At 41.0% G+C, this 27,803-nt stretch overlaps 2 protein-coding genes across 4 annotated transcripts; one reads left to right on the forward strand and one right to left on the reverse strand.

Annotated features, from left to right (window-relative positions):
• Positions 1-2,128: 2,128 nt before the first annotated feature.
• zbtb40 (zinc finger and BTB domain containing 40) lies at positions 2,129-13,659 on the forward strand. 3 transcript variants are annotated; one of them, XM_050039332.1, is made up of 12 exons: positions 2,129-2,240; positions 2,918-3,108; positions 4,266-4,699; positions 4,840-5,039; positions 6,335-6,548; positions 6,765-7,136; positions 8,116-8,322; positions 8,586-8,750; positions 9,958-10,172; positions 10,281-10,437; positions 11,168-11,406; positions 13,240-13,659. In XM_050039332.1, exons 2-12 carry the CDS (start codon positions 2,957-2,959, stop codon positions 13,453-13,455), a joined length of 2,571 nt encoding a protein of 856 aa, XP_049895289.1. In that variant the 5' UTR covers positions 2,129-2,240; positions 2,918-2,956; the 3' UTR covers positions 13,456-13,659. The 3 variants fall into 3 exon arrangements, with proteins under 3 accessions (XP_049895289.1, XP_049895291.1, XP_049895290.1); XM_050039334.1 differs by lacking the exon at positions 2,129-2,240 and having other exon boundaries at positions 2,967-3,155; XM_050039333.1 differs by lacking the exon at positions 2,129-2,240 and having other exon boundaries at positions 2,967-3,143.
• A 1,245-nt stretch (positions 13,660-14,904) lies between these two features.
• Positions 14,905-27,150, reverse strand: LOC126386779 (probable transmembrane reductase CYB561D1). Its single transcript, XM_050039359.1, has 3 exons — positions 25,939-27,150; positions 24,512-24,549; positions 14,905-21,471 (listed from the first exon to the last, which is right to left on the reverse strand). The coding sequence occupies exons 1-3, from the start codon at positions 26,093-26,095 to the stop codon at positions 20,965-20,967; spliced, it is 702 nt and encodes a 233-aa protein (XP_049895316.1). The 5' UTR covers positions 26,096-27,150; the 3' UTR covers positions 14,905-20,964.
• Between the last annotated feature and the right edge of the window lie 653 nt (positions 27,151-27,803).

A 27,803-nucleotide genomic window follows, 5' to 3' on the forward strand; every position in this document is an offset into this window, starting at 1 on the left:
GGAGCATTATGTTTTTGAGGTATCCATCCATATGTATGTCCTATTCTTGTGAACCTGATATCTCAAGAACACCTAAGAGATTTTTTTCAGAATTTGCACGAACAGCTTGAGGAAATTTCTTAAAATTTGGCACAAATGTCCACTTGGACTGAAGAATAAACTGATCAGAATTTTGTGGTTGAAGGTTTGAAGGTAAAGATCAGTGTGACCTCTCAAAATATGTTTTTGGCCATAACTCAAGAATATATTATATGCTAATTATGACAAAATTTCACACAAATGTCTGAAAGGATAAAATTATAGTCATGAGATTTTATATCCCAAAGGTCAGTTTCACTGTGACATCATAAAACAATTTCTGTGACATATTCATGTTTTCACAGACATGGATGTAAACTGTAAGAGAAACTTGACTTGACGAACTGCAGGATGGTAATTCTTGTTGAATTTGTTCAAGTATTAAAGAGACAGCTTCAGCCAGGAGTGGTAAAACCGCCTACCAGCAATTGAGCACTGTCAATGTAGATCTACTAAAAGTGCTTGTTTTTGCCACTGACAGGCTCAGATTATTGTAAGTGTCTTACAACATTATGGAAAGACTCTCTACAGAGATTGACCTTTTAATTTAAGAGTAATTTCCTTTTTGTTTAACCAGAAAGAGCCCTGAAATTGCCATTGCAAAGACTCCATTTAAATAGCCAATAGTTTAGCTTGTATAGAGTATAGAGCCAGCATACTTGCACATCTAACTGAGTGAATTAAGGTTAAATTTTAACCAAACCAGAGCTGGTGATTGTTGGAACGATGGAGAGATGAACCAAGGTGGGTTGTGTAAGAATTATTTTGTTTCTGTCGACTTTGAAGTGTGTTTAAAATGATAAAATCACGGTTTATTTGAAAGCAGTCTGGTGGTATAGTGATAGCAATTTCTAGGCTGTCTGGTTAAACATAAATAAAGGTGGTGATCCCCTGTGTGCTGTGTGACCCCTGTTCAAGATTTGCTTTGTGTGCACTTCACGTTTTTGCTGTGTGTTTGGGGTGTTCTCCCTTTTCTTTTTGGACTTCACTCCCCCTTGTCACCCCCTCCTCCAGCCGGTAAGCCTCAGTCTGTATCCCCCTCCTTTAGTTGGGCTCTCTTCTCCTTTTTGGTTATTGTGCCAAACCCCGTTGTTTTAACTAATAAAATATTTTTTTTATGATCATTGAACTCTGTCTCCTGCCCTCCCTGAGTGAACGAACCTGAGTGTCTTTCTGGTGATAGTTCACCTTTAATATGGGTCCTTGGGCCCTACCCCAAGGTGGCGTTGTCGGTAAAGAGATCCCCTAATATATAAATTAATAATCACCCCATCGTGTTGCCACATTAATAAAAAAAGAATCTTTAACAATGAGGTTAACCTCTGTAGGGATCCTTTCTATAATGGTGTTGTTGTTAAAAAAAGGATAGACTTTAAAAATATGAGTGAATGAGATGTTCAGTATTTAATTTTGACTCTTTTTTTCTCAAACTGTATTATACTAAGCTACTTATTTTTTTGTGGCTAAAGTGTTTTTTTTTTCTTCAGTTTTATTTTTCATGTTTAAACAGGCATTTGTTGAGCATAACGTTTGTTGATTGCAACATAACTGAGAGCAAGACTGCCTCAGGAACTGAAAAAATAAATTAGGAAGTAATCACAATAAATAAGTGATAAAATAAATAAAAAGAATAAAGTGTCTTAAAAGAGGGGGTTTTTCAAAATACAATTTGAGGGACTTAAGCCTTATTATTATGTTTTTTATTGCTGATATGTCTCAATTAAAGGGACACCACAGTTGTTTTTAAGAGATCTTAACAATCTGCATTTATGTAAGTAAAATTGTGCCTGTAAATATAGTAGCTAATAGTTTATCAAAGTATTCAATCTTTTTCTCCTGCAAAAAAAAAATAAATAAATAAATAATAATCCTAAAACAATGTTATTGTACTGGAAAGTTGGGACTTTGTTTTTTCGAGCACAAGCACATGTGCGGATTGTTCCCAGACAAGTTTACAACACGAGTCCCTCCAGTGCTTAAAAAAATTATTTGTCATGCCTCCCCCTTTTAGGTTTTTTTTTTTTTCGCCTAACCGGAAACGTACCCATTTGGTTGCCGTACCACCTGTCGCCATTTTCAAAACGGCTAATCTTTATTGCGCGGAGCAGAGTTGTTCAGCAGAGGAGTTTAAATAAAGAAACGGATCGTTTGAATTATTCAAGGTAAAGACATCCATTGACTGGGAGCTGCATGCTGGATGGTCGTCAGGGCTTTTTTTTTAACAATGTAACTGCAAATGTATCCCAATGAGTTTCACTGACTGAACATTCGTAACCTTTTCTAGAATACATTAGCATACCGTGCTAAAGCTAGTGACGGATAGCCTGCCACTGCTGGCTACCAATATTTGTAAATATTGACTACAGACCCGGGGAACCTCAGTTATCATAAACCTCAGGACAGAGACATCTGCTTGTAAAATGTGGACCAGTTGCTTTGTAATGTGGCAAAGGCAAAATGTCTCCCAAAATATTATCTGAAATACCATTTTTTTTATTGGCTAAATTCCATTCATATAGGAAATAAATGAGGTGTTTCTCATTGATGCAGACACACTCAAAGAACATTAGCTACTTGAGCTGTCTTATGAATAATTGTGATCCATGTACTAATCCGGCATACATTCAGTGCACAAAACCTGCACAGTAACATTACATAAGCACAGTTTGAAGTGAGACCCCTGACCCCCTCCCCCTCCCCCTGCTGTAACTACAGTAACGTTATATGGAAGCTGGTAGCATGCAGATAAGTGCAGTAGGAGCTTTTTGCTGTTTGCTGAGAGGAGAAAAAAAAGACTGTCATTTTTCTGAATTTGACATGCAGTTCTCTCCTCAAACAGGAGAGCAGATCATTCTGCCCCTCCAGACCATCAGACAAAATGATGGAGCTACCCAACTACAGCAGCCAGCTGATGCAGCAGCTGTGGGCGCTGAGGAAAGAAGGCCACTTCTGTGACTGCACCATCCTGGTGGGAGACAGCCCTCACCGCGCACATAAACTGGTACTGGCCGCCTCCAGCATGCTCTTCAGGTAGTGTGTGCATGGGATTGAAAGATGATCTGCAGGTGATTTATTTGGTGGGTTTGGAATTCATATTCAGCAAGTCATTTCGAATTAACTCCCAGGAACAGTCTCAAACTATTACTGGCAACTCGTCGAGCATGAAGGATCTTTCTTGATCATGCCTCTAACAGTAGTCTGATATGACACTTTATCTGCCACCTGCCACTTTATTTCATTCAACACTTTGTCTGCCATTTTAGTCACTTTATTCATCTGTTGTAGCAATTTTATTTTATCTTTTATTTATCTATCACTATCTTTACATTTAATGTCTTCTCTTTAATCTCATTCTAGTTAATGTCCTTTGATTTTGTCTTGTGCTGCTGTGATACTTGAATTTCCCCCCTGGGGGATCAGTAAAGTATATCTTATCTTATAAAAGAATATTTCAAATCTTAACTCAAGCTTCAGTCAGTCATTGTTTCTAGAGCTTTCAATTTCATCTCACATTCTTTATGCATGAAAAATGCTTGTAATTGGACTTTAAGATTGTTTTGTCAAAACAGTTCACAAATACTTGTGGGCAGGTTGTCAGGTTTCATATCTTCATGCCTCAGCTGTTTTCAGAAAGATATTTTAGTGATTGTTTCAATGTAAAATGAGGAAGCTGGTCTGGCTGGTGGGCGATGCTTGGCATTCCGTTTGACTGTATCCAACATGGCAGCTGGGTCAGAAACTTTCTCATTTACAGTTAAACGGTACACTAAAATATGTTTCTGAAAACATCTGAGGTAAAGAACAGTCAGTGCAGTAACAGAATCTTGATTCATATTTGATCAGCACTGCCTAGTTTGACAGTTTTATCATAGTCCAAGAACAGTGATTGACAGCAGAGACTCCTCGGCTCTGATTGGTTGTTTTCCCTTCAGCCACGGTAGATTCTAGCCATAGGAGATGAAGGAACATGATTTTTTTTTCACAAACTCTCTTTGTCTCATATAATACTGTGAGTATGTTGTAACAGTTTCAGCAAGTATGACAAGAAGTTATTTCATAGCACTGTAAAGACCAATGGGTAATATAAGGAAAGATGACTTGTAATGGGATAGCTGGAATAGTTTGGGACCTGTGACTTCTGTTAAATGGGAACTTGAAAAGAATAAATTGATCTTCATCTCTGTCAGGTCTCTCCTGGATGGCTCCGACACCATCTCCATCGACACGACCATGGTTTCCTCGCAGGAGTTTGGCTGTCTGCTGGACATGGTCTACACTGGCAAGCTGCCTCTCGGCAAACACAATGTCAGCCGCATTGTTGCCGCTGCAGACAGCCTGCAGATGTTCGACGTGGCTGTCGGATTCAAAAACGTCCTCACCAGCCTTGTGAACCAGCAACCTGCAGTCCCAGTCCTTTCTACACAGACTCCGAGTCTCACAGTGATCAACAAAGCACAGACTACAAACCCTGAAGGTTCAGTTTCACCAAACAGGGACGACTTGACTTCAGACAAAATGGAGCTTCAGCCTGAGCTGAAGAAGGAAGACAGTCAAAATGGGTGTAAAGACGCAGAGGAACCAGCATGTAAGAGAACCTGTGTGGAGCTCTCTCAGTCCTCAGGTCAGTTTCAGCAGCTTGTCCGTTTTAGCCACCGTTGTTCAACCTAATACAATCCAGTCCAACAACCCTACAGTATACAACACAACGCTGTTTTACAATCTCTGACTGTACTCCATGTTTTCACATCTGTGTATACACAGAGCCTGAAGAGTCCCAATCCTCAGAGAGGGTAGTGGAAGAGAACAATACAACTGCAGCCGAGGTATCGAATGGGCCTGCCTCAGCGGCTGGTCTTCTGGAACATTCCTCTCAGCTTGTGGAGCTCCTCGCCAACATGTCATCTGTCCTGGAGCTGCTGAGCCAGGCAGCACAGAAACACCTGGATGAACAGGAGAGACAGGTAGAACAGAGTTAAAGGTACCCTGTGGGGTCTTCTTGTAAAGAAAAGTAGTTGCTGATGTTTACTGTTAGTCACCAAATCACAGTGTATATATCTAACTAATGTATGTAAATACACAAATAACTTTGGTATTTTTTAACCTGGACCCAATCTTAGAACCCATCAGCTATCAGTCTGACAACAATAAGCTTCTTGGAGCGTACATCTGGGCCGAGACCTCCTCTTCCGTGTGCTGCTATTTCGGCTTATCTCTATAGACAGATATCGCAATATGAATACAGATAAATTAAAAAACAAAACAAAAATAAACATCCATTTTCATCCTCCCATCCGGGTCTGGGTCACAGGGGCAGCAGGCTGAGCAAAGAACCCCAGACGTCCCTCTCCCCAGCAGCACTTTCCAGCTCCTCCTGGGGGATCTTGAGGCGTTCGTAGGCCACATGAGATATATAATCCCTCCAACTTGTTCTGGGTCTACCCTGGGGGCTCGCACCAGTTTGACGTGCCTGGAACACCTCTAACAGGAGGCACCCAGGAGGCATCCTGATCAGATGCCAAAACCACCTTAACTGGCCCCTAAAGGTCATGACCATAGGTGAAGGTCGGAACTTAAATGGACTGATAAATTAAGAGTTTTGCCTCCGGCTCAGCTCCCTCTTCCCTGCGGCGGTCTGGTGCAAAGGCTACAAAAGCTAAACAGTAATTATCATCATATAACTGAATGAAGGATCTGTTTTAACCAAACCAGAGTTGATGATTGTTGGAACAGTGGAAAGACAAACCAAGATGGCGTCTGTGATTTTTATTTTGTATCTGTCAACTTTGAGTTAAGTGTGATAAAATTCCTGCTTAATTAATTGGAGTCCGGTGGCTTTGTCAATAGTGATTTCGGGGCTATTCCTAAACAAGAAGGATCTTACTGTTTAACATAAAGGTCTGTTTCTGTAGTATCTTTTCATAATGTTGTCAGACACATAATAAGAATCTGAGCCTGTCAGAGGCAAAAACATGCACTCTTAGTGGACATACATCAACATTGTGCGTATGCCCAGGTGGTTATATTGCAGCCTGTTTCACTGCTGCCAGTTGCAGCCCTCTCTCTCCATTTACTGGACCAATTTCAGAAACTGTTGTTAAGTCACTCAGACACAAAAACATGGGAAAATAGAGGCCAGGTTGAAAAATACTGAAGTTACCCTTTAAGACCTTAAATCTAATAATAGCTTCAACAGGTTTTATGTAGGTAATATGTTTTTTAGTTCTGTAAAAAAAAGGGATATGTCTGCTCCTGTCAGATTGTGTGTCAGTGCTGTGAGGAGGCAGATCCCAGCTCAGCGCTGAAGAACCTGATGAGCAGAGTGAAGGAGGGGCAGCTCAGCGAGGAAGCCCTTCTCAGTCTGCTCCGGACTGTTCAACAGAAAGCTCCTAACTCCTTCCCTACACCACTGCTCTCTTTGGTGGAAGAGGTGGAGAAGAACACACAGGAGCCAGACAGAGACCAAACTGAAGGTAAAGGACACTTTGTGACTGTGTGAGTGGATATCTTTCCTGCCAAGTATAGATGCATCTCAAAATGTCAGCCTTAACAAAACAAAACAAAAATCCTGCTTTCAGTTGACCATTAAACCTATTTATATTTTCAATACACAGCTGATGTTTATATCTTGTTACTGGGGTAATGGTAATAGTTCAAACATTTTTTAACCATTTCTCCATCTTTTACAGTTGACTCAGAAAAGCAGGACAGTAGCGGAAGTGAAGAAAAGCAGGAGGAAGAGGAAGAGGAAGAAACCATTAAGGAGGAGACTGAAGAGGACGACAAAGTCAAAACTGCTACGACAGACTCTTCCTCCCCCTCCAAGCCTTACTCCTGTCGCTGGTGTAAGAGGGGTTTTGCCTACAAGTGTCGAATGCTGGCCCACATAAAGCGCTGCCCCATGTCCCAGGAGTGTGAGCAGCAGTGCCCGGAGTGCCCGGAGAAGCTGGCCAACCAGCGAGCCCTGCAGCGGCATCGGGCCGAGGCTCACCGCAACACCACGCGAGTGAAGAAGAAGGTGGCCTGTGACCTCTGTGGGCGAACCTTTGCTCACCCATCAGGTGAGAATCGCTGGTCAAGGCAGAGAGAGTAATGCAGGGAACTTACGCTATGTTTGTATGCAACACAAATGATAATGTTATACACTTCAACTGTGACACCCAAACTTGCAGGTCATGGTGGTGTTTTGTTAAAGGGACAGTTCACTCCCAAATCAAAACTACATATTTTTCCTCTTACCTGTAGTGCTATTTATCAATCTGGATTGTTTTGGTCTAAGCTGCAGAGTGTTGGAGATATCAGCTATAGAGATGTCTGCCTTCTCTCCAATATAATAAAACTTGAGCACTCAGCTTGTGGTGCTCAAAGTGCCAAAAATACATTTGAAAAACTCAACAGCAATGTCTCTTTCCAGAAATCATGACCCAGTTACTCAAAATAATCCACAGACCTTGTTGTGAGCAGTCTCATGTAGGAACTATTTTCTTTCTACTGAACTACACCCACCAACCGTATCACTGCGCAGAAGGAAGAGTGCATCTACTGCTAGCTCACCTAGGTCCACTGAGCTTGCTAACGTTACAGCTCAACTGGGGAGGATGCCATTCATTTTTACACCTCCCGCTGTCACCAAGCCTCTTGTCTATGATGGGATGCACGCTTCCTTCTGCGCAATTGGCCGGTGTAGTTCAGTAGAAAGAAAATAGTTCCTACATGAAACTGCTCACAACAGGGTGGCAACAACTCTATGGCGGATTTTTCCAACACTCAGCAACTCAAACAAAACAATCCATAGTTATAATTAGCACTACAGGTCAGAGGAAAAGTGTGCATTTTTGATTTTGGGTGAACTGATTCTTTAAGATTTCATGTGACATCAAGCTAAAATGGCATCACCTGCGTCATTCATACTTCATCAGTGATAGTTTGGCTACCACCTGATTTGTAATATCCAGACATATTTCTATACAAGATGGCCTTTATACTTGTTAGTCTATAAACTGTATTCCAATGCTTTTGCTCCCTCTTGTCACATTTCAGGCATGATTTACCACAAGCGCACAGAGCACTTTGAAGAGAAACCGTTTGCTTGCGAGGACTGCGGCGCAAAGTTCGGCGCCAACTCGTCTCTGAAGAACCACATGAGGCTGCACACGGGAGAGAAACCTTACCACTGCAAACACTGTGACATGAGCTTCAGCGTGGCCGCTGCGCTTGCATACCACACCAAGAAGAAACACTCTGAGGGTAAATCAAAAATCACACACACACACACACACATTGATGACCATATAATCCTGAATATTATATCACTGACTATCTCATGTATGTAACTGAAAAAATTAAAAATCTAAATGTTTCCAAATCTTATGTGTCACTGATGATAAGTTAGCCTGAGAATTTAGTCTAAACTTTGTGTTGTGATCTGAGAAATCTCCTCTTAGCGATGTCTTTTTTGTCCAGTCAATTCAGTCTGTGCACATTCAGTGAGTCTTTTTTTGTGTCTTTAGGAAAGATGTATGTGTGTCAGTATTGTAAGGCCGTCTTCGCCCAGTCCATTGAACTGACCCGTCACGTGCGAACACACACTGGTGATCGGCCTTATGTGTGCCGAGAATGTGGCAAAGGTTACAGCCAAGCCAGCGGACTCACCGTCCACCTGCACACCTTCCACAGTAAGAATACACTCACACATTAATGCTGCATTGTAGGGTTCATTCTTACGTGTTCATTATTTACTGTCGATTAGAAATGATTGAGACAAATGTTCAGCTTTGATAGTGTCCTTAAAGTGATAGTATGGATTTTTTGAAGTGAGGTTGTATGAGGAAGCCCTTATCTGTACTCTCTTCAGAGCCACCAGACATCATTGTCAAAAACAGTAATTTTAACTCACTGAACATAGGAGCTGCTGGACCGTCGCTGCCTAAATCAGATAGTTAGTTTGTGTTATTGTGGGCAGTTGCAATGCAGTATTTAGCCTTAAGTTAGCATAAAGTGATTATCTTTTTAGTTGCACCTGACAGGCGTAATTCAGGTGGAAATAGTCCAAGGATTAAAGGGATAGTGCACCCAAAAATGAAAATTCAGCCATTATCTACTCACCCATATGCTGAGGGAGGCTCTGGTAAAGTTTTAGAGTCCTTACAACACTTACGGAGATCCGAGGAGGGAGTGGGTAGCAGCACAACTGCACACCTAATGGCTGATGCCGACCCAGATTCAAATGTCCAAGAACACATAATTGAAACCATAAAATATCTCCATACTGCTCGTCCGTAGTGAGTTGTTTGGAAAAACGTCATTTAAACTCTGTTTTTAGCCTCATTGCTCACACACACACGTCAGCGCAGTGTACACAGAGGCAGTCAGAGCTGCAGGCTACAGTGAGGCTAAAAACAGAGTTTAAATGACGTTTTTCTCCCCCTTCAAATCTCCGTAAGTGTTGTGAGGACTCTAAAACTTCACCAGAGCCTCCCTCGGCATATGGGTGAGTAGATAATGGCTGAATTTTCATTTTTGGGTGCACTATCCCTTTAATGCCCGAGGACAGATAGGCAGCTGAGTAGGAATAATATCAGATATAGTTTGTATAACCTTTCACCAGATAACACAAACAAACTAACTGATTGAGGCAGTCATAGACCAGCAGCTCCCGTGTTCTGCGAAGTAAAATGACTGTTTTTGCTAATGGAGGCTGATGGCTTTGAAGATAGCAATATAACGGCTTCAGGTCCTTGTCAGGGAGAGGGCTGTTTGACAGCAAGGTAAAGTGGTGAAAATATTCTAAATTTAGTCCACAGCAGTACATTGCTTAGCTTCCATGGCAATCATATAACATAATAATGTAATAACGATGGATTTTACGCCACTTCCTGTCAGATTTGTCGGAGCCTCATGACTGTCAGAAGTGTTGTCTCAGCTTCGCCTCGTTGGAGGAGCATCGCCAGCACATCCAAGAGTTTCACCCAAAAGAGTTCCACAAATGTCCCACCTGTAATAAGGTGTTCACCAGCGCCGCCCTGCTGGAAAAACACAAGGGCACACACACTGGAAGCAAGCCCTTCAGCTGCGACCTCTGCAACAAGTCTTACCAGGTAGGATGAGGTTGTTCAGCTTCAGAGCTCTGAGGTGGTTGTCAGTTTGAGGTGATCGTCTTATTTATGTCCATTATTTTATGTATCTGTCTCTCTCTGTTGCTGTAGCAACTGTCAGGCTTGTGGTACCACAACAGAACCAACCACCCTGATGTGTTTGCTAACCACACACGGCAGCTCAAGACCCTGGTTCAATGTGACGTCTGCTTTAAGTTCTTTCCCAGCGCTGCCACTGTGGCCAAACACCAGGCTGCTGAGCACCAAGGTGAGTGCCACACAGGCCTGAGTATAAGATTCAGTACAGGTTCACATTAAAAGGTAGATAATGGCACATGGGCCAAATGTGGCTGTGCACCAAAACAATTTAGCCTCAAGAGAAATCTCAGAAATCTTTGGCTACATCTCAAGTTCAAGGTATGTTTCAGAAATCTACTGTGGATGTCATTTAAATACCAGTCACATAAGTTTGAAATAGAAACCCATGTGAAGAGCAAAATAATAGAGTGCATTGCTACCGTCTTTTTCTTCATTGTGAGCAGCTGTTCAACAGCTACTGCTGAGGACACTTTGGACATCTAAGGACAGATGAAGAACAGATGAAAAATAAAACCAACAATTTGTTTTAACAACACCAGAATATACTTGAGTTTAAAGGACAATTCTAACATTTCCAAATTTGTTTTAAAATAATTTCACCCTAGCAACTTCAGTAATGAAAGACTTAGGGTGCTTTCACACATAACTTGTGTTGTTCGCTTCAGTCGAACTCAAGTTTGTTTGCCCCCTAAGTGCATTCATAAAATCAACCTGCGTAGTTGTCCCGCCATTGTGACATTAGAAAGTATCACATTTATCTTGCAAGTGTACTCTTCTTCAACATTTTGTTTACTTCCTGGATTTTTCCTGCATGGAAATTCTGACCAATCAAGAGCAGCTTTCTTGCACAAGCTCCTCATTTGCTGTCTTGTTACTGATCTTGTTTGTCACTTCTCCAGGCTCAGCAGCGTCCGCGTTGCATTGTCCGTACTGCCCGGCTGTGCTGGGCGGGGAGGAGGAGATGCAGGAGCACGTCAGCAGCCAGCACGTCAGCCAGAGCAGTGAGGGGTTCAGCTGCCCCCTCTGCTCCCTGGTCTGCTCCTCCCAGCTGGAGCTGCAGGAGCACCTGCTCGCCTGCCACGTGGAGGCCCAGGAGGAGCAGGAGGTCAGAGAGGAGCAGGCCTCCACCTCCCACACAGTAAGGAGCTCTACTGCTGCCCTCAAGTCAGACAGGAAATATAGTACACACAAGCTTCCTGCAGGCTGTGCAGTCTCATCTCTCAGCTGTTAGAGACTGAAAAATATTGTCCACCTTAGCTCAGATGACAAATAGTAAGAGACAGTTGGTTATTAGGTAGTTAATTAAGTCATTTGTCAGTGGCATTGTCAAACATTAGTGATGTTATTTGCTTGTTATATTTCATAATTATACTTAATTATGAATACAGTATTAGTTGAAATAACTTAGTTGTTTTATGATTGGCCATACAAACTATGCAATGTGAAGACATCATTTTGGCCTCAGGGAATTTAACATATACTTTTTATAGACCAAGGGATTAATTAATTAAAATAAATATTATTGTATATTTTGCCTGACAACGTTCACATTTTACATTTCTATATACTGAGAAATTGCACAGCCCACCCACACACTGGGTCAGTACACACTTCGCCCTTTGACTACTTAAATTACATATATTTGTTAGTTTTATCTTTCATTATTTATTATACACAGTCTTAATATTGTGCCACTCTGCATTTAACAACACATGTTGAATGAGCATGTGAAAGATAAAATCTTTGACTCTTAAGTTTTTAATTTAAAAAGAATTATGCCATCATGAAAATGATTTTAAGCTGCAGCCTGATGAAATAGCACTAAATGAAATCTGTAAATACTGAACCTGCTCAATTAAGTGAACACACTTTTTTGTCTGTCTACATTGACTTGATCTAAATTGATGTTATAAGAGTGCACTGCTAAATGGATGGAGTAGTCTTTTAAATACCAAATCAACACCGAATCAAACAGGGCAGAACACTGCTGCTGAAACTTTGAAGCAGCTTCCCACACCCCAATCAGTGACATCACTACAGGTGCTTTGATCAGGTGATGGAAAAAATCTGCTTTGACAACACTTATCGGAGTGTGGCCAAAGTACAAAGATATTTAAAGTTCCAACTAGCGGAGCAGTGCACTTTTCCTTTCTGGAATATTTTTGGCACTGCTGTTGCACAGATAACTGGATTGCTGTCTGTTTTCCCCAGAGCCCAGCAGCTACCAACAACACAGGACACACTGCATTTTCGTTTTCACAGTTACTTCGGTTGCTCCACAGTCGACCGTTTCTGCTAACAGCAAAGCAAGTAACTGCAAAGTACTTACACTGATACTCTTAAGTAACTGGAGATAGCTACATATGGCTGCCGCGGAAAACAAAAGCGCTATCCTCTTCCTGCTTTGGTCGTGCAATGGTTGATATACTTCCTTTGTGCTGTAAGTGTAGCCTTTAGTTTCCCCAAGAGATTGTACTCGGTGGCTGCATAATGCATAATGAATGCAATGCGAGGGTGCCATTCCATGTTCCTATTGGTCCTTGAACTCCTTGAAACTTTGTGAATTTTCAAGGTGTGAAAGTTTTTGAAAATAGACATGAATAGACATGGGTCATAGGTCAAGTGTTTGAATTGATATGTTTCGTGCAAGACTAGAAATTGTTCTTTTTATATTGTCTGCCATCATTGTAACACAACAAGCTGTCACTATAAACAATCTCAGTGTTTTTACAGTAATTAACCCTAATCCGTGTCTCAAACTATGCCATGTTGGGTCCTTGAATTCAAGGGAATTTGGCCTGGAAAGTCATTTAAAGGTCCTTAAGTTTAAAGTTTAACATAATGTAAAAACTCTGGTCATTATTCTGTAGCCACTACATTGTGCAATCAATTAATTTACTTCTTAATTATAAGTTAGAACAAAAAAACTTGTCTGCTTCCACTTGAATGAACAACTTTTCTGTCCAATCAGGTGATTGCAGCAGATCCAACAGGCAGTGAGGAGGTGGAGTCAATGATCTCTGAGGAGCAGGCACAGCTGGCAGCTGCCCAGCAGGTGTTTGTGGCTCTGTCAGGTGGACGAGAGGGTGTATCATCAGCGGAGGTGGTGGAGGTCAACATGTATGACCTTCTGAACAGCTCAGTCGCCTTCATCTGTGAGGACAAACCTCCAGGTCCTGACTCCTAACCACAAACTTTGAACCCTTGACGATCACTCTAGACACTGAGCAGTTTTACTGTCTCCTTTGATCATGGACACAGCTACAACACAGGCTAAACTGACATCATCCACAAGCTAAGGACTCTTTGTGGTGTGGGTTCATATTTAGTTCACCAAAATCTTTTCTGTGGTAGAGTTGTTTTGATGTTTTAATTAAATGTGGTGATAAAATGTGTTTCATTTTAGTTTATATGCAGAAACCCAGGTTGGTCTGTAGGGGTCGTGCCCAAAGAGCACAGGAAGTCGCTGGCCTCCCTCAGGCTGCCTCGTCTATCTCTCCTTCAGTTACTATACTTACCACACAACGACCCCCTGGATACAGACTGTGCACATTCAATTGAAGGTGATGGTTTGGAGTGTGAAAGTTCTTGAACTTGGAAAAAAGTTGTCATGGACAAAATGTTTACCAGCTTTTTGTTGAGCTTTTATCCGAAATTCTGCAAAGTGTTCACTGAGTAAGACAATGAACACACGTTCAAAGTGATGGTTTGAAAGTGTGTTCATTGAAGGATAAGGTTTGCTGCATTCTGTATTTCTCATATAGTCAACAAATCGGGTGTTTAGTGCTGCCGAAGCACACCAAAACGACGCTTCACCATTGTTTGGCACCCTATCCCTCCCTACTCCTCTCACTCAATACTGGACTAGTTTCAAAAATTGTTGTTCCTATTAGTCACTTAGATACAGACATGTGGGAAAACAGGGTCCAGGTTGAAAAATACCAAAGTTACCCTTAAAAAGTTGCTGGCACTAGCCTTTGAGCGGCACACTGAATTAAATTATGTTTCTCAGTCTCTAATTGGCAACTATTAACCAGTTAAGACAAAAAGGCAACAAAATATCCTTTCATTTTATAGTTATAGATGACTTATGTCTATGAACTTGCCACTCCAGGAACAGGTTACATAACCTTCGAAACGAGCTACAACTTTGTCTTGCATGTGCACACGTGTCATAGGTATGCTATGGTATTTAAACAAATAGCACTGCGCCCCTGCAACAAATCCCTTGAAAAGACCAACAAAGTGTCTGTATCTCTGACTTCACAAACAGCAGGAAATAGTTAATTTGTCAGTGACTATTTCCAGCTGTGGATTTATCCACATATGCTACTCGAATAATGCAGTGTTTCTCAAATGGGGTTTGCACACCCTAGGGGTACTTTGGAGAACGACAGGAGAGGTTTTTTTTAAATATTTATTTAAAAAATATCAGTCATGCATAATTCCTAAAATAATATCACTACATTGTAAGTGCAACTTATCAAAAAAATGCAGTTTAATGCAACAACAATGCTGTCTTAGTGTAACTGCATGATGACAATAACCTGCTTTGCTATGAATGTAAGTGACATATTTGAGCTGAGGTATCTCAGTGTTTTTCACTTACAAGGTTGTTGTTTAGTAAATCAGATGCTGATCGCACAGCCCTGTGTTGTACCACTTCATATAGGCTTTTTTTTCCAACCAAAAATGTTTAGCACTGGTCACTTAAAAAAATATATTTTAAGGGGGGTACATTACTGAAAAAAATTCAAGAATCACTGTTCTACTGAGTATTTTTGTGCAACAGGGCAGTGTATGTGGGACTGAGTCAAAATAAACGACAGTGTGCGTGTTCATGGTAATGAAGGATTTGATGTGTTTTTAATAGTTTTTGGACAACAACGGTGCTCTATGGTACAAAGGAAGAAGATATTTTAGGCTTTGATACACAACAAATACTTGTCAGCAAATACATTCATTATTGATTTGGGTCTTTTCATGTGATTTGTAAACATAGATTGGAAAAAATGATGGACATAGCCACTGTGACATCACCCACTGGTTTGTGGACTCCTGTTTTGAAGCCTTGAGTTTGGCATTTTGGACGTCGCCCTCTTGTCCAAGAGGGTGGAGGTGACCTAACGTTAGCTGCTAGCTTGGTTAGCACGATGCATTTACAGCTATGGTTAACTGTTATACTGCTAATGCTAATTTTTGCAAGCAAAAATGGCTTCAAACCATTAAACAAAATGTACCTAACAGAAAAACCGAACATCCAATTCCGTAGGGGGTCTTTGGGTCCAACCAAGCTCTGAACAAGACTTTTTAGACCACCAAAACGTCACAACTAGCTTTCATGAGTTGAAAACACACTGAAATAGCAACAGATACGGCTAAGCCTATATTCTGTGAATCTGGGGTTACTCCATGGTTGTATTATCTAACCAACATTGTCGCTGTGGTAGCGACTTGTTAACAGACTTCACCCACCTGTCACTTAAAGCGGCCACACTCTAATTACACATAACTTTAAGCTTTAATAAAATGTAAACGGATGTGTTATATAAAAATCCATCCCCCATACAGCTGTCATGGATGAGGAAATGAATTACAGAGATCAAAACAGTTTTTTGTACGAGGCTATAAACATGTTTATTTCAGTTGTAAAGTTGGGCATTCTAACATGGGGGTCTATGGGGGTTGACTCGCTCTTGGAGCTGGCCTCAAGTGGCCATTAGAAGAACTGCAGCATTTGGCACTCTGCGTTGGCTTCATTTTTTTAGCCCCGGAGGTTGCTACCTGTTTGTAAAAGATAAGAAAAATATATAGAATATTGGCAGCCTTATCCTTGGATTTCTGAAGCATAAAAGTAACATAAGGCTGCATTGCATTCTGGGTTGTTTTCCCACTACTGAAGGGGTAGAGGCTGGTATCACTCTTCTATGCTGGAAATCTTTGATTGTGAAAATGACAGCTCAAGAAAGTTATTTCTCCTCTGATGTAGTTTTCTGCAGTCTGAAACATGAAATGGTTTGTCACCAGTTAAAAAAAAAAAAAAAAAGGTATTCAAGGGTGGCTTTGCCTCATTAGAGATAGAAACAAACACTACAAATTCAAATGTAGATATTTGTTTATTACAGAAGGTTCACAGGCAGCAACCTGCTGACAAGGATTGGATAAATACAAACCTACAACTTACATTCTGATTACCTCATTAACACTCTGAACAGACTCGTAATGCAAAGACTTGAGTAGCACGTTGAACACAGAATACGTTTATTTGTGAGCGAGTTGTGCTCAGTAGGACCAAAAAAGGTAAAGAAGTTACAAAATTCACATTAAATCTGGAATTATGATTTCCACTCCCTCATCAAGGCAAAGTACTTACACTTTTGTACATTTATTGCAGTACATGTTTTCATAAATCACATAGAAAATTGCTAACAAAAGCAGGAAAGAAAAAAGTTGAGGAAAAAAATCCTCATCTTATCAGTAGAAACCCTGATTTTCATGAAATACAGCTAAAAGGTCAAACCCAGTCTGCAAATGAACTCATGGAAGGTGTATTATTTCCTGGTTTTCTTACAATTTCCCAGCATTAAGTGCAATCTACATCTGATGAGTGCTTTTGGAGGACAAAGATGTGTTGACTTATCTTTCAGTATCTCTTATATTAAAGCTGTAGTAGGTAACTTTTATTTAAAAAATAGCTTTTGTTTTATTTGATGAAACTGTCACTATATCCTGACAGGCAGTGTGGCAGCTTGTTTTGAAAGTCCTAGAAGACCATTGCAGTAATATAGTCGTACTAAACAATTAATGTGTAAAAAATCTAGTTCTTATGGCCCCTCCTAGTGCTCCTAATGGCATTTTCAAGAATCCAACGCACTTGAACGAAAACAACCAATCAGAGCAAAGGAGACTATGCTCCCACTTCAGTGCATATCTTCAGAAGGAGCACTGCATACACAATGGCTGAGAAACAGCCACGAGCAATGAAAAAACTCCCCATTCCTCCTTTGCAAACGACAGCATGGCAAATACGAGTAAAGAGAAGAAGACTGTTGATCTTCAGTGGAAGTGAAAGCAGGCTTTTAGTCAATGGTCTTCTAATTTTTACTTGTCTTTGCTCTGTGCGCTGTTGTTGGCTAAACATCCTGTGCACAAGCAGTGGTTGACATGATCAACAGCTGGATTAATGACTTCCCCTGGCTCTGATTTGTTGTTTTGGTTCAGGCGCAGTGGATTCTTGCAAAGGCCATTAGCAGCACTAGGAGGAACCAGATTTTGTTTTCACACAATATCTAATGTACTACTGTCAGGATACAGTGACAGTTTCAGCAAATATCACAAAAAGTTATTTTTATAACAGTTACCTACTTCAGCTTTCACGACACAGTCGATATCACTGCTTGCAGTCTGAGGGCCATCCAATGATTTATAATCGACTTAGTATTATGTCAAAAAGGAAACACCACTACGGATTTATATTTGCATAAGCTGCCTAGCAGTGACTAATAAAAAGAGGTTGAGGCAAGGTGCTGGAGGATCAGTACATCCAATAGGTCTTTGTGCATCAGGTTTAATAGGTCCACATTCATCTGTCTCACCAGGGTCTCACCGAGTGTTGTCCTGATTATTGCAGCTTAAAATAACACAAACTGCAGCTGCTTTTCTAGAAAACTACCCGCTTCAGACTTTTATTTGCCCTGAATTTGGCCTGTCAGGTCGTGCTTCCTCCCGTGCTGTGTATCCTTCCCAACAAGCTCCATATAGAGTATCAAATGGTTAGTTTGTTGGTAAAAATAGTTGTAGATTGGTAGAAATGTATTAGTAGTTTGGTGAGATTTAGAGGAGGCCAGGTTGTTGAGACCAAGTTGAGATTTATTGACCTTGGCTCTTAACAATAGTTCTGAATTGGATGGAAAAGTGCAGGGATTGGTTCAGTTTTCAGGTCTTCTGATAGGGGATTGGTTTATTTTAGTACGGTTCCTGGAGGAACTGATTGATGACATATTTGCTAGAAGAAAGCTTGTGCCTTTGGCCTTGTATGACAAAGCAACACGTGAGTGAATGCATGTTCATTTTTCCCATTGATTATAAAAGCAAACAAAACACTGAGAGCATGGCTAACAAACAACCACTTAAAAGACAGAAAGGGGTCACATGTTCATAGTGACAGAACTAGAGGTGCTACATGTAGATTTTCAGGAGTCAGTTAGGTTAGCAATGCTAGCATTTTTATAATCAAATGAGGCATCATCAAGAAAACCATTTCCTAACACCAATGATGATGCTAAAGCTGATGTTTTTCGAAGACCACTTATTTTACAATCAAAATCTAAAGTTTTTAAAGAGCCATAACTCAGTTTCCCTGGTATCCCATAAGTTTCATATGCAATGGAAACGTTCAACTACTCCAGTAAATATGACAAACCTTAGATACGACTTGGCAATGGGAGAACCTTTCACAGCTGGCCAACAACGTCATTAGCCGTTGATATTTGGTTGAATTTAAGTTGTGACATCAGGTAACCAAAACTCAATGTCAGAGCAACGTCTAATGCTAACATCAGTTTGAAGTAGAATAACCACATTTAGTTATGAGGTATGGAGACTAAAACCCAACATCTGCGATACGTCATACTGTTAATGTCCACACAATGTGAAATTCTAATGTCATTAGACAGTAAAAATATCATCAATCCAATTTTCATTCCAACCATAATTTAACGTCTGTCGGACGTAAGAGTTTGACATCTTTCTGACGTCAAATTAACTTCCAGTGCCAGCTGTGTTTGCTCAGCTATGAGCCAGAGAGCTAATGTTATGCTAGCAAGATTCACAGTCAGTAACACTGTGTATAGTTGAAAAACAGTAAATGTATTTTGACAGTATGTTTAACAAGACTAGCTACCTATCCAGCCATGCCATTGTCCCTAAAAAACAATATTAACAATACAATGATCTCATTTGTTTACAACCATTGTAGTGCTGTCTCGACATCCCTGTGGCTCTCTCTGCTCTAATAAATTTGAATTGATTAATTTTTGTGGCCAATAAGGAACAGAAGCACTCTGCAGCAACATTATGGCTAATGTGTTAGAAAACAGTTGTATCAAAGAGCAACATAAGCATTCATTTGGAGTGGTGTTTGTGTCCATCTGATGACTCCACTCTCCTTTTAGCTCTGGTTTGGTCACCAACAACTCCTGAAAAAAAATATCCTGCTTTAGCCGCTAAATGCTCCACTGTATTCACCAGCTGCAAGTGACCGCTTTCACTTTACATGTCGTCATTTGATTCAATTTTAATATTAAGTTCCTCCGGAATTTGGCAAATGTTTGCAACAGCTGATTGTCAACTGTCTCCGTGAGCCGCTCTCTTCCTGCACTCTCTGCCCTGTTAGTACAAACTACCACAGCACATTATGATCTCATCACAACCTCTGACTCCTAACCTTTGTAGTTAAACCTGTTATTGGACATTGGATAATGATAGTTGTGTGAACTGTTGGCCCTGTCACTGTGTGTGTGGGACTCGGTCCCAGGCACAGAGCTCCAGTCCTGCAGCAGTGAGCTAGTGTCACGATAAACAGAAAGCCATCAATACACTGCATGCAACTTAAATGAGATTTTACCTGTTTAAGCAGTAAAGTTGCAGTGGTTGAATAAAATTGACAGATTGTGCAGAATCACAGGGATTGGCTGAGTTTGCACAAATTATTGTCATCGCAACATCCTGGAGGGACTGAATATTAGGAAATACTTATTGATGAAATTTTAATGCTAAAATGCTACATGTAGCACCTCTAAGCAACCAAGACAGACACAACACAAAAATATCATAAATGAATAAATAAATAGAATTTACAGGCTGGTGCAACAATCCACAGCACTTTCATCACTAAGGCTGTGTCCTCACACAAACAGCAGTAGGTGCTTCAGATCCACTCAGAAACCAGTCTATATACACTGTCTTTGAGACTTTTGTTTTCATTACATACCAAGTGAAAATATTCCTCTGGGGATGCAACAGATGAAAGACATTTAGGTGTCAGCCAGCTCCAGCTATGGGATTGCCTCCAGTACATTTTCAGTTCCAAGCATGTACACTTGGCATGATAGCCCACATATTATGCATAGTGTCATCAGATTCTTTGACAGTTTATTATTTCAGCAGGAGTCAGAGCTTGAGGATGCCAAAGATGCCAAAGTCAGTGTTTTAAGTTGCAGTTCTTCTACTGGCCACTAGATGCTGGCTTTAAGAAAACTGAAAAATTGCTGAGTCCTCGAGGTATCAGAGAAATTAATCTGAGTGCACAAAGAAATCATTCAATTTGAGGGTACAGACTTACTGTTAGTAAACACAGATTATCAAAATCAAATATGGTGTTTTTGCATGTCTAATCTCAGTTTCCCTCAGACTCTGGCCTTTTGCCAAATGAAGAATTTCTGGCTCTGACAAAGATCTTGGCAAGCAGTAAAGTCCAGGCTACCAAACTTCTCTTCAGATACTTGCAGTGAAAGACAGACACCCATGTTTTCACAGTCTGTGGGACGACCAGCAAGCTGTTTGCTTTAGTTGTTTTCTCGTCAATGTTTTAGCGGGGTACTCTTGCTTCCATCTGATTCTCTGAGCTTCTGTGCAAAACGTAAATCCAAAATGACCACCAAGTGAATAAAGCAAATCTGCTTGTGCTATGTGTTTCCTAGCTGGTGATCTTCTTGCGGGGCAGGTAGGCATTAGTGATCTGGTTCATCACCACCAGGGCGGGGAAGAGGGGCAGCAGGAGGAAAGCCCACCAGGCTGTGCCTTTCACCGTGGCCTGGAACCAATCTGAGAACATGGCCGAGACCACGGTCACTGTGGCCAGCAGGTAGACCACTAGACCACAGGTAGCGTGGTACAGCTTCAGCCTCGGTGGAGAGGAGGAAAGACGCAGCAGCTTTGGGAACTTCACGCAGATACCGCAACCCGCTTGGAGCACGGTGGCAGCCAAGGTGCAGATGCCCAGCAGACTGTGCCAGCTGACCAGGTGGGGAATCTCGGACACGTTCTTGCTGGCAACCATGAACCCCAGCCCAGTGGCAGCAGCTATCAGGACCAGACCCTGACAAAACCAGTGGAGACGGACTTTACCCTTCCGAGATTTGAAGCAAAAGGGGGATCCTTCAGCCGAGAAGAGGAGGATGCCTTCAGTCATACACAGGCAGTACTGCAGAAGGAGACAAAAGACAAAAATGTGTTAATTAAAGCTACAGTAGGTAACCTTTTCGTAGGAAATATGACAACACGTTATAATTTATAACTGTCACTATATTCTGACAGTAGTACATGAGGCAGATAAACTCTGAAAATAATCATGCTCCTCTGCCTCCTCCCGGTGCTCCTAATGGCATTTGCAGGAATCAAGAAAACAACCAATCAAACCCCGATCAGTGGGCGGGGTTTCCTTTTAGCTAGAATATTTTCAACATGGAGGGCCTTTCACAGGCTACGTTTTCTAAAGCCTAAAAATAGAGCAAAGCAAAGGTGCAGAGGCGAAGTGTTCTCTTAAGACACAGACAAAATTAAACTGCCTAGCCCAGCTTTAAGGTGTTTTCTTCCCCCTGTTGCAGTAACATTTGTAGTGGGCAGTCACCACTCTGTCACTATGAGACTGTCAAGGCATTGCACAATTGAGCTGTAATGACTATGTTGCACAGTAAGTCTGCTCGACTGGTTTGCATTGTTTCACGCTTGACTGCTGCATAACTCCTTGTCAAAGCAACAGCCTATGGTAGGTGTGTTTGAATATCAACCAAAAAACATTTTCTTATTAAAAAAGGCAGCTAGTGAATAAAACTTTGGAAAATGAACATTGCAGACCAGACTTAAGCAACACTTATGATTTAAATAAAGTCTGACCCTAGTGAGAGACCGGCCTTTTTTACACAGAGATCGCACTATAGGGACGCTACGAAGTCCCTTCTCCACGCCGCCTTTGCTTTTTCACACAGAACCAAAGAAAGCTGGCATCGTCGCTCTCCTGTGTAATTTTAGACAGCATGCCAGCATCACAGGAGCAAAAAAAGGGCGTGACGGGCATGACGTGTAACACAACAGCGTTGGCCTCTGGTGTGACATATAACATATTTGTCAGCACTGTTTGTAAACAATAATAATGGCATAAACATGGCAATAACATTAATTTACCGTCTCTGTTATATGGCGGCTGATCTCATCCTCTGCTCGGAAAGTAAGGAGCTCCAGACCTCATTGTTTACCTAATTAGCAGACATTTTTCAGTTGCTTTTCTTCCATGAGTTAGCTGATAACTGCTATCAGCTACTTTTTAAATCTCTCCCGGTGGGTCACATGCATAACACACCGCCAAAACATCACACCTGTCCCGCCCATGTTCCTCTCCTGCCGGCTGTTCCTTTAACACGGACATCAATTTGGCGCTGCTACTACCTCCACTGCTGGCTTAAAGGCGCTGCGATCGTACCCTCTATAAAGAACGGCGAGGCAGAACATAAGTATGAAATTCCTGCCTTAAACAGGCTGCATAAAAGGGGCTAAAGAGAGTGTGTGTGTGTGTGTGTGTGTGTGTGTGTGTGTGTGTGTGTGTGCGTGCCTAACTTATTTGCTCTTTGGGGACACACTTTAGACCTTTTAAAAAACAAGCGTGTAGGATTTAGTGGCATCTAGCTGTGAGGTTGCAGACTGCAACCAACTGAAACTTCTCCCATGTGAACTACTGTGGCTGATGCAAAAATACAAATGGCAATACCTCGAGCCAGTGTGTGGTTTGTCCATTCTTTGCTATTGTAGAACAACATGGCAGACTCAGAGGAAGAGGACCTAGTCTGTATGTAGATATTAAGGGTTCATTCTAAGGTAACTAAAACACAACAATTCTTAATTTCAGGTGACTAAAAAGTAATGAACAAAAGCTCTGTCCCTAGTTTGGAAAAAGCTGATTTTTGGGTCAGTAGTTGAGGTTAGGGTTAGGTTAAGGTTATAGTAGTGGTTAGGCAAGTAGTTGCTAGGGTTAGGGTTGGGCTAGGTAAATAAGTAAATAAATGCAAAAGTAAATGCAAATCGATGTAATGTCACCAAAAGTGACATAAGTAAACTGTGTGTGTGTGTGTGTGTGTGTGTGTGTGTGTGTGTGTGTGTGTGTGTGTGTGTGTGGTTAACAAAGTGAGCAGTGAGTCATAAACAGGCTTCTGTTGAATGTGCTTTGAATTCATTTCTGAGGAGGAAAATCTTCACATCAATCAAAGACATTCAGCTCAAAGGGAAGAGCTGTTTCTGACAGGAGAGGCACGATGTTTGTACAGTAAGTTATCACGACTGACACACTGTGATGATGCATCGTGTCCAATCATCACTGCTGTACAGCCATGAGCCGTGACAGAGAAAACCCCACGTCTACCTGCAAGCTGTCCTCTCTAACATGTTCTAGGTCACTTTGTAACACAATAGCCGGCGCAGTGATGCAACACAGTCGTTCAGTGTTAGCATTCCCTCCTCCCAACCCCTCCTATCTATTATTCACAGTGGAAAGAAGATGGAGACACAAAAGACTGGAGGGTGTGAGGGTAAAGGTATGCTGAATGTTTACAGGAGAGTTAATATTCAACTCATGCACTCTTGAAATCATATACTGTAGTCTTATTTGATGATGGTCAACCTATAACCTATATTTTATCAGCTTTAAACATATTACTGTAAACGCTGCTTGTAGTAATATGTTAATCAATGTGCCATTCCCACTGATAATTGATCTACATAAATCAATGGTATTTATGTGCCTGCATATGTCTAATTAAGGAGGAAATAAAAGCCAATAAACTCATGTCAGGTCCTGTCTCTCCTGGCATGGATATTTTCTTCTTGCGATTATGAGAAAATGATGTAAGTATGAGATAAAAACTATGGCGTTTGTCTAGGCATTTTGTCATTTTGTCTGCAGGGTAGGTTGGAACTTGTGAAGAAAAAAGACCCAAGTGCACAACCTTAAAAGTGTTTGGTTGAACAGGAACTGTCAGACAGACTGATAAAAGCTACACACTAACTTCAAAACACTGACAGGTTTAGCTACAGTGAAAAAATGTGCAGCCAACTGCATGCGAGCTAAGACAAACTGAAAACATGATCAGATCAGGATTACTGATGAGAAGATAAGACTTTGTATTGTGTGTGTGTGTGTGTGTGTGTGTGTGTGTGTGTGTGTGTGTGTGTGTGTGTGTTATATGCAAACTTACTGCAACAGACATACACACTGGATGCCAAGAAAACAGACCTGGAAAGCAGAGAAACACCAGTGAGCATCTTACAATTCAAAACTATCCAAAAGAAAAACATTGAAGGTTGGGAGTTCATTAATGACAAAACTGTTGAGTGATCACAAAACTAATAATGTTTCTAGATCTGAGCAATCAGTGAGGCCTCAGTAGGGCCTGTTATAACCTTTGCTTGTTGTATCCAGTTTCTATTGCTTGCATGCAAACTGACTACCACAATGATTATCAAATGAACCTGATACCACAGCTGAAGGAAACAGCAGGAGTACATTTAACATTGGCTGCACACTAAATCAGACAATAGTTTGTGCTCTATCCAAGTGACAGAAATGAACATGCTTCTCAAGCGTGACAGTTTAAGAAGCTGTTTCATCACTTTTTGCAAATTTAACAGTTGGCATTTATCATTAGACATTTTAGAAATGGCACAAAGAGTCTAGCAAAAAATCCAGAGATGTATTGGTAATTGAATAATCAAAATTTGCGACCCAAATAGAGGGCAACAGAAACATTACACAGTAAGTCTTCAGAGTAACATTAAAGAGATTTACACCTTTAGTAAATATCCTATTAAGTGTTAAATGGCACAAACACTGATCCAGTAACACTCTAAAAATTTGTTGAGGTAGTTATTAGGAGGAGAATACATAATAGTTCATTACTTTATTTATTGATTACTTTTCAACTGTTTAATTTGTAAGTTTCTAATATTAAAAATCAGGGGTGTAGGTTTTGTTTAAACATTAGGAAGGGACATATGAAATGGGGGATTCAATTCAATTTTATTTATAAAGGCTTTACAGCATACGACATCCCTCTGTCCTTGGACCCTCTCAGCGGATAGGGATTTAGGCAATTTTTGAGCTTTAAACACTTAATTTTCTGCATTCTCGTTAATATTCATGCACCAATTTGTGCATTTTTCTGCATCAATTTATGGTGTAAATATCTTTAATTGTGTTGTAATATGAGTCATCTGTTATTTTCATGTTTTTACTGTGGGTAGGACAAGTGCATATGTTCTAAATATTGAGGGGATTGTGTCCTCTGCAACCGACCCAAAATCTATGGCTATATTAAAAAAATATCAGGGAGAAAAAAACTTAACAAATAAAACTGCATTAATCTTAAAAGCCCTTGTTACACATTTTAAATTAGGCTCGTGGTCTTTTTCATAAATTAAAAAATGAATTAGGCTATTTTTAATTTAATTTATTCACATTATAACACAAACATAAAGCAATGAATTACTCGAGCTTTAACAAATCATTCCTCCGAACTATGGCAGATTTAATGAAAATGTTGTTCTCTTTTGGAGGATAAATATGAGTAATAAAGACGTGTTAGGGTCTGCGGTGGTGTTTATCCAAACATCATGTATCACTCACTGGTTCCGGGTCTGGACAGCAGGGAGATGATGAGGGTCAGGCCCAGGCCGGTGACATGAGCAGCTATCACCGCCGCCCTCCGCAGCCACACATAGAACCAGTAGTCCCGCATCCCCAGCCCCTCTCCCACCGGGCTGTACTCCACATCAGACGGCATGCCGCTGAGCCACCTGCCGGGCTACCTGCAGACTCTGGGTGCGCTGAAACGGAGAGACGCGCCGTGTGTGCTGTCGGGACACTGCACGAGCTCCATAATCATTTAGTTAGGAAGGAGGAAGAAGTGGACAGCTACGGGATAGATATGTGATCCGATCAGCATGTAGTCAAACTACACACAATGACAACACATTAGACTTCCGGTATGTAGTTTTTCAAAGTCCGCGTCCAGGTAATAATACAGCACCTTCATTCTGGTTTTCGCAGTGAGGTTATAACAATCATCCTATTGGCATAAATTAATAAATGTAAACTATTCAGTTGTAAAAGGGTGTATTATCACGCCAAAAATTTCACTTGTACAATAACAGTAACAAAACAGTTGGCTGTATAGTTCCTGCTGTCCTGTATCTACCCACGGTGGTTACATTTGTCTCCCAGTCCTCGAGTTCACACGGACAGTCTCAGCGTTTGTGTGCCCACCCGGTTAGCGAGTAGGCTACTCGTTTACTAGCGTTGTTTACAAGGAAAAAAACTTAACTTCCAGTCTAAGTCTTGGCTAGTTTGCGCCAGTTTGACGAAACAAAAGAAGCAGTGGCTGTAATTCCTCCAGAGCAAATGCGGTCCGACTGTGGATTAAAAAGCAGGCTGGTTGTATAGAGACCATCAGGAGTGGGAACTGTGCTGCCCCTCCTCGGCTTCCATACATTATCTGACAGGCTTGACAGGTTGTTCTCTCGCGGTCAGCTGGCTGTAAAACATCTCGCGTACACTTCCCACATTCTCTACGCAGCCGTTTGGTGTGACCGGCGGTCTCAGTGCAGAAAAAAGATAGTAAACAACTTTCACCGCTGTTGCTTGCCAGTATTTGGGGTTTCACTTCCCGGTTACCGAAGAGTAAAAGACAAGTGAGATGTTTCATTTCTATTTCCTGCTTTTCCAGTTAGTCCTCGCTTGGTATGTAACGTGGGTTAGATGGCAGTCTGGCTACCTCATCTTAGCGAGCCCACACCTGCCAATAGGACTCTGTTCCTCTCATGTATTATTATATCATTAATGGTATTTTTCACGTGCTATTATTATGAGCTAAGGGCACTATCAACCAGAGGTGGAATTGAACTGGCTATTTCCAGTCTTATCACCATATTAAAGGACAAATCTGGAAGAAAAAGTCACTTTTAAGAGTCTTCAGAAAAAATTACCTTCTTTTTTTAGTAAGTCATTGCTGCCACTGTTTTGCACTGGTTTGTATCATAGACCATATACTGCATATGTCTGTGGTTAGCACAAATGACATGAATTGATTCTCTATTAGTTCTGTATTACATGGGAACACCACCTGTTATTTCTATGGTCTAGGAAAGTTCAATCAATATTTGTGAGCATGAGCTACTCTCTGGAAGCCAGAAACCAAAGATGTCAGTCTAGTACTTGTGATGTCATGGAGTATAAGGTCTGGAGCTGCTCCATAGGCAATGGATGAATCTAATGTTGTGGACCTACAGAATGTTTGGTGTCTTTTTTGTACACAAATGATCTTCATTCTAGTGTAGTGTTCTCAGTTCTGAAACAAAAAAATGTACCCAGATACACAGAACACTGCCCTGGGTGCTCTTAACGTCATCTCTAACATCTTTCTCAATTCATTGTCTTTGGAGCAACTCCAGACTTTTGACATCACAAATTTGAGTTTTAGCACTCTAGTTTTT

The sequence above is a fragment of the Epinephelus moara genome, chromosome 24 (genome assembly GCF_006386435.1).
Source record: "Epinephelus moara isolate mb chromosome 24, YSFRI_EMoa_1.0, whole genome shotgun sequence".
In the NCBI taxonomy this organism is placed as follows: Eukaryota; Metazoa; Chordata; class Actinopteri; order Perciformes; family Serranidae; genus Epinephelus; species Epinephelus moara.

Bases quoted from the DNA above. Each gene is read 5' to 3' on its own strand.
- zbtb40 (XM_050039332.1), top strand. From the start codon at position 2,957: ATGATGGAGCTACCCAACTACAGCAGCCAGCTGATGCAGCAGCTGTGG. The intron at 3,109-4,265 runs GTAGTGTGTGCA...CATCTCTGTCAG, and splicing joins GCCTCCAGCATGCTCTTCAG to GTCTCTCCTGGATGGCTCCG. The intron at 7,137-8,115 runs GTGAGAATCGCT...GTCACATTTCAG, and splicing joins AACCTTTGCTCACCCATCAG to GCATGATTTACCACAAGCGC.
- LOC126386779 (XM_050039359.1), bottom strand. From the start codon at position 26,095: ATGCCGTCTGATGTGGAGTACAGCCCGGTGGGAGAGGGGCTGGGGATG. The intron at 24,550-25,938 runs GTGAGTGATACA...TCTGCTTTCCAG, and splicing joins GCTGTCCAGACCCGGAACCA to GTCTGTTTTCTTGGCATCCA. The intron at 21,472-24,511 runs GTAAGTTTGCAT...CTCCTTCTGCAG, and splicing joins CAGTGTGTATGTCTGTTGCA to TACTGCCTGTGTATGACTGA.